The 16,055-nt window shown below is 39.6% G+C and overlaps 1 protein-coding gene across 1 annotated transcript; it reads right to left on the reverse strand.

Annotated features, from left to right (window-relative positions):
• Window positions 1–5,753: 5,753 nt before the first annotated feature.
• On the reverse strand, window positions 5,754–15,730 carry LOC120427250 (TRAF3-interacting protein 1). Its single transcript, XM_039592106.2, has 5 exons — window positions 13,814–15,730; window positions 13,511–13,628; window positions 11,729–13,092; window positions 11,464–11,666; window positions 5,754–10,269 (listed from the first exon to the last, which is right to left on the reverse strand). The coding sequence occupies exons 1-5, from the start codon at window positions 13,943–13,945 to the stop codon at window positions 10,119–10,121; spliced, it is 1,968 nt and encodes a 655-aa protein (XP_039448040.1). The 5' UTR covers window positions 13,946–15,730; the 3' UTR covers window positions 5,754–10,118.
• Window positions 15,731–16,055: the final 325 nt, after the last annotated feature.

Consider the following 16,055-nt stretch of genomic DNA (forward strand, 5'->3'; position numbering starts at 1 on the left):
AATAGCTCATAATCTGACACTTTCACGACACTTATATATTCTTTTTTCATTTTTAACTGTGTACTACTACGCGGCGCGAAAACTTCCAGGCACGCATCGGGTCACTACGGCGTGGCGCGAAAAATTCTAAAGTCCTGTCACGGTCGCCATGTAAAGATCAATAAAATGTTTAGAGATCGAAGCCATCGAGTGGACGAGGTACTCAGACTTGAGTTTTACCGAGGACTTTCTTTTCTTGAGGTCGGGGTGTCCTGGGTACAGTGGTCTACGAAAGTAGATACTGGCCAGGATCCCGAAAGAGGAGTCGAGTCCGTAGTATGTTCAATAAGACTGTGTTTTGTTTATTTTGGCCATCGGTATTTATATCGTTACATAATGTCGCAAGACTTGTAATTTGTCTTGCGACACTTATACGCTACAATATGACTTCTGGAGTTGGCTTATCTCTTGCGCTGGCTCAGCAGGAGCCAGTGCCCCGGCCAATAGCCGATGAACCGAAAGTGATTCGAAAAGGCTAGGCGCATGCATCAGCAATTATGTTTGCACCCATCGCACCGGCTGTGTGCAATATGATCCCGGTTCTTGAGTGTGTGTGGTCTGACGACCAAGGCAGGGTTTGTTTTGGAATATGAACCATGGCTGGGTTGTGTGATGCAAATTAAGTGCGAGCGGGTATGTGTGAATAGAAATGGGTTGCTGAAGGTGCAGTGGTGGTCAAACCATTACAAGCCCCTAATTCGTAAACTACGGTGTGCATCAGTTTTTGAAAGGTACTCCCTTTCGGCACGATCACTTTGCTAACGTCTTTGCTATAATTTAAGTTAGGGTAGGTCGCACGGACTAAGTCCGGTGCACTTCTATTTGGGTTTTTTTCTAATGTGCTTAGTATGTTATTTAATTTTTTTTATGTTACTATCTATAGCTTCTGACATTTGTACAACTTACTTTGTTTCTTTAATTAATCATTACTTCGCTGCTGGGGTCCTCTTTGGCATCGTGGAAAGGTATGCTAGTCGCATGAGCGCGCTCCCTTTAGCCGTTGTCTATATCTCCGTTGATCCTCAGTAAATAACTGCTATTAGGGTGCCTCCGAGGTTTTCTTCGATGACTTTGTGATGAGTCATTATTCCCTTTTCCGTTGAAATGAGTAGGTGCCCGGTTATTGACGGTAGTAAACACGTGCGTTTCAGGAATTTCAACGTTTGTTTCTTTTTTATCGGCACCGGTTTGGTAACGAATATCGCCTGAATCTCCTTGTTGATTTTTAATTTTCTGTTTTTTATTCTGTATGCCACTGGTTTTCTTATTGTCACTAAATTTTTCCATTAAACTTCTTCTTTTGAGTTTAATTTGCCAGAGTAAATCATAGTCTTTTGCTTGGACTCTTGATATGTACTCCTTCTTCATTTTGTCACTTCACGCTGTTTTTATCGTTCATTCATTTTTGTTTCTGTTGGCTTTCTGATATTTCATTGTTCGTTAGAAATACTTAGTACACACAGTAACTTCGCGGTGCAAAAAAAAACTGTGCTAACTTGGTCACTTAGCTCGGTCACTGTTCGGTGCACTATAACGCGGCACGAAAGATTTTCCAGTGTGGTGGCATTTCGTAGGTACGGGTCACTACGGCGTGCTGTCAAAACTTTGACGCGAAGCCGCTGTCACGGTCGCCATGTGGTAAGCGAAGCGGACATGAATGGCAAGTGGAAGAATCGCGAGTAATGCTTGACTATTACAAGGACTTTCTTTTCGAGAAGAGAGGTTATCCTTACGGCTGAGTAGATACTAGCCAGGAACCTTAAAACTCGTTAAGTAATGTCCAGTCAAGAACTGACTATAATCGTTTATTGAATGAGCTTTTTATATGGTTACATAATGTTGCATCGATGTGCAACTCTTACTAGCTACGCCCTGCCTGGTCTATTGCCCTGCTGGCTTTTTCGGTCTCACTGATGGACTCACTCGAAGAGTCCTTTGCGCTGACCTCAGCAATATCGCCGGCGCGCGTCGATGGGCTCACTCGAAGAGTCCCATGTGCTGACCTCGGCAATATCGTCGGTGCGCATTGAACAGAGCGAGGTGGGCAGTTGATATTTATCGAGGTCAGGATTGTTTTGATTCTAGTTGTCTAGTTGCCAGTGATTCTCACTCTATAAATATCACCACAATATGGTAATTATTAATGATGAGTTGTTGCTCATCTTTATTTTCAACATGTTTTATTTTATTTCCTATTACAATGATAGGTGGCATGCCTTTTATTTCTAGAGCTTCTACTTGCTCATTTAGTTTTTTATATGTCTGCATGTTTTGCACGACTAGGCCTTTTATCGGATTCTTTTCTGTAAACACCACTTGTACTTTCCATACTCCCCGTAGGTGAGCTATTGACGTTTTAGGGTTAATTATCAGTAGGGCTAGTGATTTTTCGCGATTTCACGGAAGCCGCGTAATCCGTGAAATTCGACCCTGGCCGTGAAATTTGGGAAATACCGTGAAATGCCGCGAAATTTCACATATTCAATTGATAAATCGCTACTCAGTGCATTTAAGCTTAATTTTTTTAATTCAAGCATTTTACAAGATTTATAACAAGCATTTTAAAAGCAGTTTACAAATAAAAAAGTTTTTCATATCAGATCTACAACTATTTTTTGAAAATATTGTTCATTAGAATATTCAAAAAAAAAATACAAAAAGTTTCTTTATTACACCAAATTCTAAACAGATTTAAAAAAAAAACATTAATCAGCACTTCTCTGAAAGAAAACGTAAGAAATAGATTTCATGATTTCATGATTAAACAAATTGATTAGTAAAATAATACATTTATTTGTTAACCATTTTGCAATGTATTTTTTTTTAATTTATCAATTAATGTAAAAACTGCTTTTAATGAAGTTTTGCTTGAACTTTATTAAAATACTGAAATTTTTCTATTGTTGAAATCAAGGAAAGCAAAAAACCCTTGCTTGCACTTATTTTAATGATTCAAGTTATGATGAATTAGAGATTCAGGACGTGCTACGTTTTGGGGGTATATGAGCATATTAATTTTATAAAATTAAAACAGCTGAACCATAAATTCTTAACTGTTTTTATAAGGTCGTATAAACAATTGTTAACGCTGAGTGTATCCCACTTTATAATTTTGCTAAAAGAATGCATTTTTACGTTTATTTTGAGCAGTTTTTTGAGTACCGTGAAATTGCTGTGAAATTTCAATGTTTTGTAACTGGTATGCCGCGTAATTTCGATTTTTTTGCCGTGAAAAATCACTAGCCCTAATTATCAGAGTTCCATCCTCAATTTTAAACTCATTTTCATTATTTCCAATTTGGATTTGTATGTAGTCTGTTGCAACTTCGCTTTTCTCAGCTGATTTAATTTTATTTTTATTTTGTGCGTTCGCTATCACGTTTTCTGATCCCTTTTTGTATATAACATAAAATTTATATTCTTCGAGTGCTAACCGATTTTTTGTTAATCTTCTCGAAGGGTCAGTTAATGTAAATAAATAGACTAAAGGACGGTGGCCTGAATAAACATCAAATCGTCTCCCATATAAATATAGTCTGAAATGTCTGATTGTCCAAGTAGTTCTTTTTCGATGGTACCATAATTGATTTCCGCTTTATTTAGAGCTCTACTTGCAAATCCAATAGGTCTACCATTTTGGTTGCTAAGAACAGCTCCAATGGCTTTTCCTGAAGCATCTGTATGTAAAGTATATGTATTTTTATCTGAAAATCTGGATAATCCAAAACTGGTGGATTGATAAAACAGGTTTTCAAATACTGAAAACTTTTTGCACATACATATTTCTGTCCATTGAAAGTCAAAGCCTTTTCTTGCTACCGTAATCTGGGGTGAATCGGGACTACAGTCTGAATAGGGACAGCAGTTTTTAGAGCACCTAATGCTTTTAAATTTGGAAATGGATGTACACATTTTGTTGGCCTGAGTCTGTTCTAACTGAAACCAACCAGAAAAATCAAAATATTGTGCTACATCATGGTTAAACTGCTGTCCCAATTCACCCTTAAGTGTCCCGATTGACCCCAGTTTACGGTAATTTATTTAAAGGACTACAATTTTTTGCGAAATTCTCAATATGTTTTCGATAATAATTAGCAAATGCTACAAATCTTCTGACTTCGTCCGCTGTTTTGGGACTGCTCCATTTTACAATTACTTTTATTTTTGAGGGATCAGGTATAATACCTTTGTATCGGGCCGTCCACCCGTTATTTTTGATTAATTCACTGGTATTTCTTTTAATTAGTAAGTAAGACGCGGCACGATCACTTTCCTAACGTTTTTTATTCAAATGTTTGAAGAATTACAAGGATACAAAGTCAAACACGGAAAAACTGACACTAATCGAAAAAAGAACTGAATTGAATTGAACTACTGAACTCAGCTGAACCACTGAACTGAGACCTGACTGAGACCCCGATCGAGGTTTTCGATCGCCTTTTATAGTATCCTCTTGGTTCATTTGAGGACTTTGAAGATCCCCATAATTCCTGGAAATCCTGTTGGTTCGGAAGGTTTTCGGAATCACTCAGTAGGGTTCGGATTACTTGCCGAAACCTTCTGACCAATCAATTAGCGGGTGAGGTAATTATCCCCTCCATGTCCTAATTGATTGGTCAACGAGTCAAAACCCGAAATGTCGCATATTGTCTTTCTTCTCCCTTTCTCTATCGCTCTCTCTACCTCTGGCTTAAGTAAGTGGATTAGATTCGATCTCCTATCGGCTCACGCATGGGTCATCTGTTTTCGCGCGTGTGACGCACAAACGACATCGCCTCAGCCGGCCCTTCGTTTGATCTTGAATAGATAACTGTGCAGTTATGCTAACTGGGCCAAGTTCCCCTGGGGGTAATTTGGCTGTAGACTAATTATGATTTGAGCGACTTCACGGTTCTCTTTAATTTCGCAACTGGATGAAATCTCCTCATCATGGGTCAAAGTCCAATCGCACATTATTGCATCGGGGATTTAATCTAAGGTGAAATAGATGTAGGTCGCTACACCTTCCTAAGACATCAAATGACCTAGATATAAAAGTTCTTTTTTTAAGAAATTACATTTTTGAGAGCTAAGTTTTAAATTTACTTGGCGTAATCTGCAAAAACTATATCTATAAGATTTTTATTATGTTCCTGTAATGTTTTACCATAGACTATAATATCGTCTAGGTAAATCAAACACTTGGAACCATTTAACCCTGACATTGCAATGGTCATAATACGTGTGAATTTAGAAGGACTTAATTTCAGACTCAGAAAAAGCTGTAACACGTCTATTTTTAGGCCTTATTTCTTCAATGTTGGGGAGTGGAAATTTATCATCTTCCACTACCGTGTTTAGTTTGCGGTAGTCCACTACTAAACGCCATTTTTTTCATCATTAGTATACCCTTTTTTGGTACTGAGCAATTATCTACAAAATCGGTCTTTATTTTTGAATTTTAATTTTTGTTTTTTTTTTTAATCCAGCTGAAACTTGTTTGGTGCTTTCGGTATGCCCAAAGAAGCCATTTTGCGTCATTAGTTTGTCCATATAATTTTCCGTAATTTTCCGTTTTTTTTTTCAGAAATTTACAGGTTGTGCAAAAAAATTTATTAATTAATACAGATTTAAAAAAAAACAAATACTGATCGCAAAAATTTACCTAAAAATGGCTATAACAAGAAAACGGTGCACTTTATCAAAATTTCACTGGTGTACTTTTTGATTGCAAATTGAATTTTACTTCAAAAATGAAGTTTAAAAAATTTTGCGACCGATATTTCGATTTTTTGAAAAACATAAAAAAAAATAAAAAAGTGTTTTTTGCAAATCATGTTTTAGTGATAAAAAGTGAAATTAAAAATGATCGCAATTTTTTTAACGGTGTAAATTTTTTTTCAGTGTAGTCCTTTTTTATACCTACAACTTTGCCGAAGACACCAAATCGATCAAAAAAATTCCTTCTAAAGATACAGATTTTTGAATTTTCATATATCATTTTTGTATGGACAGCTGCTAAATTTGTATGGAAAAATTACATAGACAAACTAATGATGCAAAATGGTTTCTTTGGGCATACCGAAGGTACCAAAAAAGTTTCAACCGGATTACAATTACAAAAAAAAATCGAATTACCGAAATCTCATCAATTTTAGCCGAGCTACCGTGGCCGTGAGGTTACGGGTTTCGCCTTGTAAGCGGAAGGTGGTGGGTTCGATTCCTGACTGGCTAGGCAAAGTCAGATCCCTTAAAAGAGTAAATCTGCTCACTAGCTCGACTAGCGACGTGCTGAATTTCGAATCCAGAGGTCGTGAGTTCGATTCTCGTACCGGGATGATGAATTAAATAGCTTTTGTAATAGCATCTGAGAGCTTTGAAAATGTTCCAGCTTCCAGCTCCAAAGTGAAAATATTCTTCATCAAAAGCTTTTGTAATCTTCAACAGAGAATTAATTTAGAATTAGAATATGCTTTCCATATAGTTCAAGAAAAGCCTACAGTGCACTAGTTATTTCTGAGAGAGATTCAGAGAGATCTGCGCTCGTTTGTTTCTGTTTTTATTTTGCTGTCTTAATAAAGCATTTTCGTTAAAATCATTACTGTACTGTTGCAAGAACCCGTACAGATGCCGAAAATATTCACGAATTATAAATTATAACGTCATGCTAAAAGAATTCTTAATTTCGTTTCGGAACAAAATCTTTAAATACTGTATTGATCACTATAGTCGAAAGTCTCTTAAAGCTTACTTAACAACAGCGATTTCTATTACACCCACCTGCCTAGACTTTCATTTTTTATGCCAGATCAAGAAAGTGAAACTTTAGCAAGAACATTCGTTGATTACTTTATTTGCAGATACGGTTGCCCTTTAGAAGTAGTAACCGATCAAGGTGCACATTTTGTGAGCAGCGCCTTATGAAAAATGTGTGCAAGCTCTTGAAATTTAAAAAGTTTTTTTTATCTTAATGTTTCATACGAGATGGAAAATCTGCAACAACATTTTCTTTTCCTTGTTTATGTCTTATCTAGCATCCAATGCTTTGAATTTTCAATCTTATTTCAGAAAGGGTTGGAGATGTTTCTTAAAGTCTTCATAATGCAAAAAGTGGTCTGTGGTCTGTATATACGATGAATGGTTGATTGAAAATTTAATGTTTGAAATATTCAATTGCCCATGCAATTGCTAGAAGTTCTTTTTCAATTATGTATCCACTTAACATGCTTGTAATCGTCTTTCTATTGTCTCTTTGAGTGCTAGCATATTGTTTTAAATTTGAAAGAAAATATAAAAAAAAACTCTGTGTTGATATTTTTCAACGGATGGTTGTTTAAATTCAAAACCAAAATTTGGTACAAGAATGTAATTTTGGTTTTGAATTTCGGTCTATGCTTGCTTTCCTCCTTATCACTCTCTCACTCTCCGAGAGAGAGGGCTTGTCTTGCTTACTATCTTCGATTTTAATTTGCTCTTTGGCATCTGCTCTTTGTCGTCTGCTTCGCCTATGAATTTACACTGTACAATATAAAGGATTTTGCTTCGAAATAAATTAAACAACTTAAACAATTCTTAATATCCAGGGACAAAATGTGCCTTAAAGTGCAAAGATATTCGTTTACTATTCCTCAAAATTTTAACGTATTCTTCTGCATAAATTTTAGCCCTTTTGAAATTTCAGACCTCGAATTATTCAAATTTTAGAAATATTTTTATGTTAATGATCGGAACATTTCACTGCATCTTCTTTTTTTTTACGTTGAAATTCGGACCTAAAGTTGCCGACATGGCGTCAGTTGAAAATTAAGGTAAATCGATGAACACTTTGAAAATCTAAATTTTCTCATTTTCAATTCTTGGCAATGCTCTATCTCGTCAACTTTTTGACCAATTTTCAAAGTTTGAAAAAAATGGGCAATAATTATCTCAGCTATTTGAAAAAAACATATACTTTTTTTTGCTTGGAACTTGGATTTAACCATCAAATGGCTATAATTTGAAAACTACTTTTCACTGGCAAATTTTGTTTTGCTCTTGATTTTTTGAATTTTTTTAAATACTAAAAAAATATTTTTTTAATGTAACATTTTTCTCTGATTTGTTCTTATCATACATAACCAACAACTTTGCTGAAAACACCAAATCGATCATCAAATCAAAAAAAAAAAACAAATTTTCGAATATTTATAGCATTTTTGTATGGACATCTACCAAAATTGTATGGAGACTTTTAAGGACGAATTAATGATATAAAATGCCTTTTACAGTCTTCAGTTTGTGAAAATTAGAAATGTCAGAATGAATAAAAAATCAATCTTATTCAAAATTACCCATCTCTATGCAATCGAAAGCTCTTGTTGTCACCCAAATCTGCGTCCCTCCAATATCCCCTTTGTTTAGAGTAAAACCATCATTGCGAGTCAAAGAAACCCATACTCACACACCCCTGGGCAAAACATATCCTTCACCGTGAAAATCTTTAACCAAATCACTGAAATCACAGCAAATATGCGAAAAAAAAAGTTCACAAAAAATAACAAAATGATTGTTTAAAACAGCCTCCGGCAAAAGTGGAGGGGAAAAAGTCAAGTTGTTGCCTTCAGTGTTAGCAAAAATGAAAGGAGAATAAAAAATCCGTAGTTTAGGCATAGTACGAGCAAAAACTATAAATAAATCCTATTACAACACAGAATAGTCGTTCACAATTCTCACAATCATGTAGACACTCGAAATGAAAGTTAGTTTTTTTTTTAAAGGCCCGCTTCCTCTCTTTCTCTTCCACTGTTTGAGCGGAGAGCGAAACTTGCGCGAGCGCAGCCAACCTTCAGCAAGAGAGAGTGGAAGATATAGAAGGAAGAGAGAGAGAGAGAGTTTGCAATTCTGAGAGAGAACTTAAATTGGTGCAAAAAAGTAAACATATTACACTCAGTTAACCAATCGGTACTATCGCTCAGGTCCGCGGAAGAAGGCACTCGAAAGGGCACCAGATTTGTCCAAAAAATATCAATTTCATTTTGTATGAAATCGTTAGAATATTTAACCAATCTTATCTCATTTTAAATTTAAGCTTTCGAACAAAATTATCTAGCTAAAAACAATCCAAATTGTGATATTTATAAGTTGATTTATCCAGAATCTTCATCTTTAGTTAACGTCCCTAGCCTAATTCCGTTATATTTTTTATTTGCTTGAAAAAGAGAAAGAGAGGTGAGAACTATGGTGCAGTTTGACAGTAAGGCTAGCGCACTGCAATAATTTATTGAAAAACTCACACCAATACACACGCAAGAACACCTCATCGCGCTGATACGAATACTATATGGTAGCTCACAGATACATACAACAATATTGGAACCCCTCACAAAACCACAACTCACTCTCACGCGCGCAACGGAAGCATTATTAGAAAAAGAGAAAGCGAGAGGAGAAGCAAATTACCAAATTAATCCAGCTTTAAGAGTTAAATCAAGTGAATCGCTATCGAACAAATAAATACAGTAATGTGAGCTGGTTTGATTGCTCGTTTGATGAAATTATCATTATACAAGAACACACACAAGAATACGTTAATCCTACATAAAAAATATATATATATATTTATCCACAAAGTGAAAGTAACACATGATGAGAAAATAGCTTATTTTGAACCAGTACACGTGCAGCATTGAATAGCAAGAAAAATGATTTAAAGAAATGTGCTAGAATAAACTGTAAATGTAAACAGAAAAAAACTGTCCTGAACCGAACCCGGGTACCGAACAGATCAAAGCCGTGTGTAAAAATGAATGTGTAAATTTGTGTAAATATGCGTAGTAGGTGGTAAACTTGAAGTATACACATGAATAAAACTATATAAATGATATGAACATAACCTAAGCCGATCGATTGTGGTTAACTTCGAAGTAGAGCGAAAGAAATCCATTTTTCATTCCTTCTCATAGCGTTGGTGCTTGGAAGGCACGTCGTCGGAGGTACCTTTGGAATTTTTCAGATTTCTCTACCCCAAGAAAACGTCCATGAATTCCGTGACTGAAATCTACCCTTTATTAAAATTTGTTTAAAAGAATAAAAAAACAACACGACTCAACCCCTCCCGTTCCCTAAATCTCCGTCATGTAGAGCCGCTCGATTTTCTGCTCGTTTTGCAGTATATTCGCCCTCGTAATGTCAATCATCTCGTGGTACTCCCGGATGCTGGTCTCGATTTGGGCCAGCTGGTGCTTCAGCGGTTCCACCGCGTTTTCGTTTGCACTTGATAGAAAAGAAAAAAAGAAAACGTCACATTTTGCATCCAAACGACGAACCTCTGACTTTGAATGCTACTCCCAAATCATTACACAGATTGATAGCTTTTGTGACATTTCGACCTAGAGATTTTCTTAGTTATCAGATTGACGTATGCAAGCAGCGGAAGAGTCTTACAACAAACTTCCATACAAATTTTATTTTATTTTTGTATGGAGCGTAACACGGCATCCGACCCCCCCCCCCCTTCCACCTAACTGCGTTACGTAATAAAAGAACGCTCCCTAAGGCTAGAAATGTTGACAGGAACAGAGCGGATTCGTTAATTCGAACGCTCGCCAATTCGGACGTACTTTAATTAAAAAGCACTCAAACGTCAAAATTTAGTTGTCAAGCTAATGTTTACATTTGACCCCCATGTTCGTCGTTTTCCAAGCACGTTGTTTAGTGCTGTTGACAGATGTCAGTCGTTCCAATTGGCGAATTCGGATTCGATAATTCGAATGCAGTTCGAATTGACGAATCCGCTTGCGCAAATGTTGTTGTCTGTTGTTTTTTGCTAACTGTGTCATAACAAAACTTTTCGGCACCCTCCGCAAATGTCAAGAGAGCACAGAGGCATCGATTGGCTGATACACCTTGCAAAATTGCTGCCATTTTTTTCCGGCAAAAATTCCGGCAGCAGTTTGTACTGAATAGACGTTTGCTTAAGGAGGTATTAGACTGTGATAAACCAACTACTTCTCACTTTTTCGTGTTTGACAGTTTGCCAAACTCGCAAACAAAGTGCGTTAAAAAGTGCGAGTTTGTTTGTTTGACATCTTTCGGGTTCAGGTTGCCGACAAGTTTGGTTATGTTAATGCTTGCAAAAAAACAGTGGACTTAGCACAGTTCGATGCGTTCGTCGATTTTGTTCCGGGAAAATCGACGATGTTAATGTAAACATTACACGCAAGCTGTCAAATTACGTCACTGCGTAAAACCTTATTGCACGAAGTGGTTTAACCTCTCTTTATTTTTACTCGAGCGAACGTTTAACATTTAATCTTTTTGCCGGATATTTTACGGATACCTCCTGAGAAAGATCCGGCATAAGTTTGACGTTTGCTCAGGTTAAAAAAGGTAAAAAATCGCGAGACTAGTGTAGCTGTCAATGGCAGAAAGTTAAACTGCCTTTGTTCAGGTTGTCAACAATCTTACCTTCTCTCCTTGGCGAGTTCTTGCGCTGCTTTCGAGTACACCTGCTGCCAGTTGGTCAGCTCGCGCTCCATCGAGTCGATATCCTCCTGGAGGAAGTCCATCAGTTTCCCCAGCGGATTCACACTTCTCGTTAGCTTCTGAATCGACTCTCGCATCGTTTCCATCTGCTTCGCCGAAGATTGCCGCTGGTTGCTGGTCCACTCCTAAAACATTATGAAAAGTCGTCTAACTTTCTGTTGAGACTGGTTTCTTCCAGCATACTCACGATATCAACCTTCTTGGCCACCTCCGCTTCCGCTCCAGCAATGTTCGAAAACTCCTTCTGCGTCTCCAGAATCTGCTGCACCAGGTGACCCTGATCCTGCTCTTCCTTAACCTCCTGCCCCTCCGACCCACCTCCGTACACGTTGTCCACCTGGGTAGGATCCTCGATCACGATCAAGTTCTCCCCATCGTCGTCCAGCAGCTCGTTGTTGAACACCTCCATCTTGACGTTGATTTCGCCCAGCTTCGTCGTCCCGTTCGGTTGCAGCACAATCTCGACGTTCTTCTCCTTCCTCCGCGGTGCACCGGGTCTCGCCGACGGAGGTCGAACGCTCGGTGGCCGCAAACTTGTCCGCGGACGCATCACACTGTCCACCGACTGTTGCCGATGGATTGGCGGCTTGGCCGAGATCCGTTCACTCGCGATCGGCTCCACCGGATCCGAATCATGCCTGCTTATCGATTCTCCCATCAGGTTGCTGTTCTGCCGGCTTGGTCCCTGTATTTCCAACCCGTTGAACTGGTTCAAATCCCCTAGCACTGTGTTCTCAACGGCAGTCAAACTACCCTGCTTCTTCAGTGACGATCTCCGACTATTGTTCCGCTCCATCCGTCTCAGCTCAGCTTCTTCGTCGATCACCGCAACCAGCTCGTCATCCTGTTGCTGTATCACAATCGATTTCTTCCCATTCACCTCCAGCACTTCCTGGTTCTCCTTCAGCGAATCCTTGCTGTCATTGTCCACACTTGAGTCCTGATTCAGCTGAGGCTTCCCTTCCGTCGACTCCTCCTTGATCGAGTCCGACCGCTTCAGTGGCTTCTCCTTGTCTTTCGATCTGGACTTCTCCAGCTTCCGCTTCTCACTCTTCTCCACCTTTCCGTCTGTCTTACTGCTCGGCTTGCCATCCACCTTGCTCGACGTTCTCTCCCTGTCTTTACTCTTACTCACCTTCTCCGCTTTGTCCTTGCTCTTCCCATTGACAACGTCTTCACCGCTTCGCTTCGTCTTCTCCTTCGACCTTTCCTTCTCCTTCTCCTTACCATCCTTCACTCGCTCCTTCTCCTTCGTCTTTTCCTTCGCCTTCTCCTTGCTTCGCTTGTCATCTTTCTTTTCCTCCTTTGCTTTGACGCCATTCACCGCCGGCGTCGCCGCCACCGCGGGAACTTCAGCCGCCTTTGGCTTTTCGCTTGCCGTTCCGTTGCTCGAGGTTGCGCCTCCGATGTAGCTTTGCACCGCTTCCGTGCTGTCGAGCTTTTTGTCCAGCGCATAGCCGATCGCTTGCAGCAGCTCGTTCGTCTTGTCCGGCTCGAGGCCGGCGACGATTTTGGACGGGCGGACCTTCAGGTCTTTGCCGGTGACGGATTCTGCGGGAAGACGCGAAAAAATTAGAACTTCGATTTGTCTTGATTTGGAGATTCCCGCGTTTCTTCCTGGTCTATAGATTGAGATTGGATTGCTGATTGAACCTTCTTGTCCAACATAAAGCCGATTCAACGAATTGCCTTTGCGGTTAAATTTACGCAGTAGGCCTGGCTACATTAGAGCTGAATTTATTTTAAATTTGATTTAAAGTTATCAATCTGAACATGCAACCAACTGCATCAATTCACAACCCGTGCCGTCCCAGTAGGCCTGCAGGGCGCGCGCCAACCCTACCCGTCACCATGTCAACGAACAACCCCAAACCCCTGTTCGAAATCACCACGCGCCACGGCTTGCTATGACCAAGTAAATAAACTCAAACCCAAACCCTGGGAAACACCGTAAAACAACAACACTTACTGGTCACGTCAATCAGCTTCTGTAGATAGGCCACCTTCGCATCCCGGTCCTTGATGTTGTCCGACACGAGCTCTTCCGGGCTGTACAAACCCTTGAGAAAGTTCGTGTCCTTGATGACCTACAAATAAAAAAGGGTGACACATTTAGCCGTGGGGGGGTGAAAATTCCACTAGTCATCAGCGACACCCTTTCAGGATAATGAAGAGCGAAAAGAAAAATGTCACCGGAAGTCGGTCAGGGGTGAGACGAAGGGCGCTAATTTTTGAAATCGATACTTTTGAGGATCCTAGCTGGGCCACTTACCACATTGATCACGTCGTGCAGAAACCGGAAGGGAGGCTTCTTCAGCAACTTATCCGTGAGGGCCGGCTTTTTCACGTACTTTCCCAGAGAGTTCTGGGTCTTTTTGATGGTGGCCGAATCTGGGTCAGTCATTTTCGCGAGTTGACTTCCGCAATCAATTTCGCACCAATTTACACCATTTCTTCGAGCAAACTCTTGCGACACCTCGAAAATCCACGTTGATGCGTAGTAAGCCTTGAACACTTTCAATTTCAACACCACACCGTGAACCCGCGGTCGTCTGGACTGGTCGAAGGATAGCTGGGCTTTTGCCGAGTCCGAGCAGGCCACGGCGACGACGACGACGACAGGAAAATAAACTGGCCGTGTTGTAGACGGGCGGTTACCTTGGTAACCCTTCCTAGGTCATAGCGCGCGTGGGGAGGTCGCGGCATGGTGACACGAGGTGGCGCGCGTTTTGCGTCAGCGGATTGTTGATTGTCGCGAAGTTTTCAATTTCAACGACCATTTAACGTGAAGACTTCCATCATTGTCATGATTTTCGTTCAAAGATAGAAATTTTGCACCGCTTTCAATATTTTGACAAAATTCCTTCAACAAGTTGTTTAGAATAGTGCCCTACACATGCTGATTTTTTTAGTAACGATTATCCCATTCCTTGCAAAGTTATGGAAATCGTCATTAATCAATGATTGCCAACTAGGACGTCAATGATTGTACCACAAAATTACATAAATTTTTAAACGCATTTGATTTAGATTGAAAATTCTTTCAGTGGCTTAAAGAACACAACACCCGGCACATGCTGATTCCTTTTGGTGCTAAAATTCGTTAAATTGAATTTAATACAGAATATTTTATAGTGATGATCAATTTTCTTCGAAAATGATCAACGGCTTCACCTTAGGATAATGACTTTTTTAACATTACGGCCTATGCAATTTTTTTTAAAGTTTATGTTCCTTGCCTGTGGTCAAAATCTTTGTTGACCTCTGAAAAAATGACATTGGCAAATTTACATCAACCAAGTCAAAATTCTACCCTTGATATTTTATAAAATTCAAAAAATTTCTTCTTTCCAATGCTTTTTGAAGATTGAAAATTGGTTGAAAAATGTTTTTTTTTGTTTGGTATATAAGAAGCGGCCGTGGCTGACTGGTTACGGTGTTCGCTTTGTAGGCAAATGGTTCTAGGGTCGATTCTCATCTGCAACAAACGAGAAAGTTTAGGAAATATACATTCTTGAAACTCTGAACATGAACGAAAAATCAAAGTCGCTCGAACAGGGGTTCGATCCCCCGTCCTTTGGAATGGTATTCAAAAATGCTAACCACTAGGCTATCACGGCTTGGTGAACTGTGACTGGAATCAGGAATGCTGTTACTACTATATACGCGCTGGGTTTTTGTCCATTTGACAAGGGTTCGGAAGTTCTAAATAACGTTTGAATCCGATCGATGCAAACGTTCTTTAGGGCGGGGCTTGTCGATTCAAGCTGAGGTACCTCGCGCACGGCCAGCCTGCGTAGAAATGGGTCACCGAAGCTCGGCAGAGCTAACACCTTCCAAATGCCTATAAGAGTTTTTTGCGTGTATAGAATGTATACATTAGGGTGGGTACGTTTTTCAAAAAGTTCTCGGATCAAGTTTTAGTATGGTTCCCCTTGTAGGGCATGCCCATAGGGACTTTCATGCCAAATATCAGCTCATTTAGTTGTAAACTGGCTGCGCGCATCAGGGTTAAAGTTAACATGGGAATTACTATGGGAAATTGGAACTTTTTGTTCAAACGCTCCTACAGGTCTGGGAAAATCACGCGCCAACTTCTGGTATGGTCAGGCCTAATGGAAATGGTCTGGAGAACACTTTTCCCGAAGAGAGCATATGGATTCGTTGTCCCTAGACCTGGCGCATCGGCAAACAATCCGATGTCTCCGGAATCAACGAGTTTCCCTGAAAAAGCATCAAATTTTCCTTAGCATGCTATGAAAGTTTGATGAACACCGCGACGCCATATGTCAGACAGCTACCACGTGGGTGAGAAACGGCTGGAATATTCAATTGCAAACCTTCTTTTAACTAGAAAATGATCATATCGAGTAATCCTGATATTATTTTGTCGAATTCAGAATCTTTGCATAGCAAATTTGTATTTTTTTGCAAATATTTCAACCACGTGGTAGCTGTCTGACGTATGGCGTCGCAGTGTTCATCAAGCTTTCATAGCATGCTAAGAAAAATTT

Source organism: Culex pipiens, chromosome 1 (genome assembly GCF_016801865.2).
Source record: "Culex pipiens pallens isolate TS chromosome 1, TS_CPP_V2, whole genome shotgun sequence".
Lineage (NCBI taxonomy): Eukaryota > Metazoa > Arthropoda > Insecta > Diptera > Culicidae > Culex > Culex pipiens.

What these genes read in the sequence shown, in the direction of transcription:
- LOC120427250 (XM_039592106.2), bottom strand. Translation starts at nt 13,945, where the DNA reads ATGACTGACCCAGATTCGGCCACCATCAAAAAGACCCAGAACTCTCTG. An exon ending in TGCACGACGTGATCAATGTG is followed by an intron (nt 13,629 to 13,813) that starts GTAAGTGGCCCA and finishes TTTTATTTGTAG; the next exon opens with GTCATCAAGGACACGAACTT. An exon ending in GAAGCTGATTGACGTGACCA is followed by an intron (nt 13,093 to 13,510) that starts GTAAGTGTTGTT and finishes GTCTTCCCGCAG; the next exon opens with AATCCGTCACCGGCAAAGAC.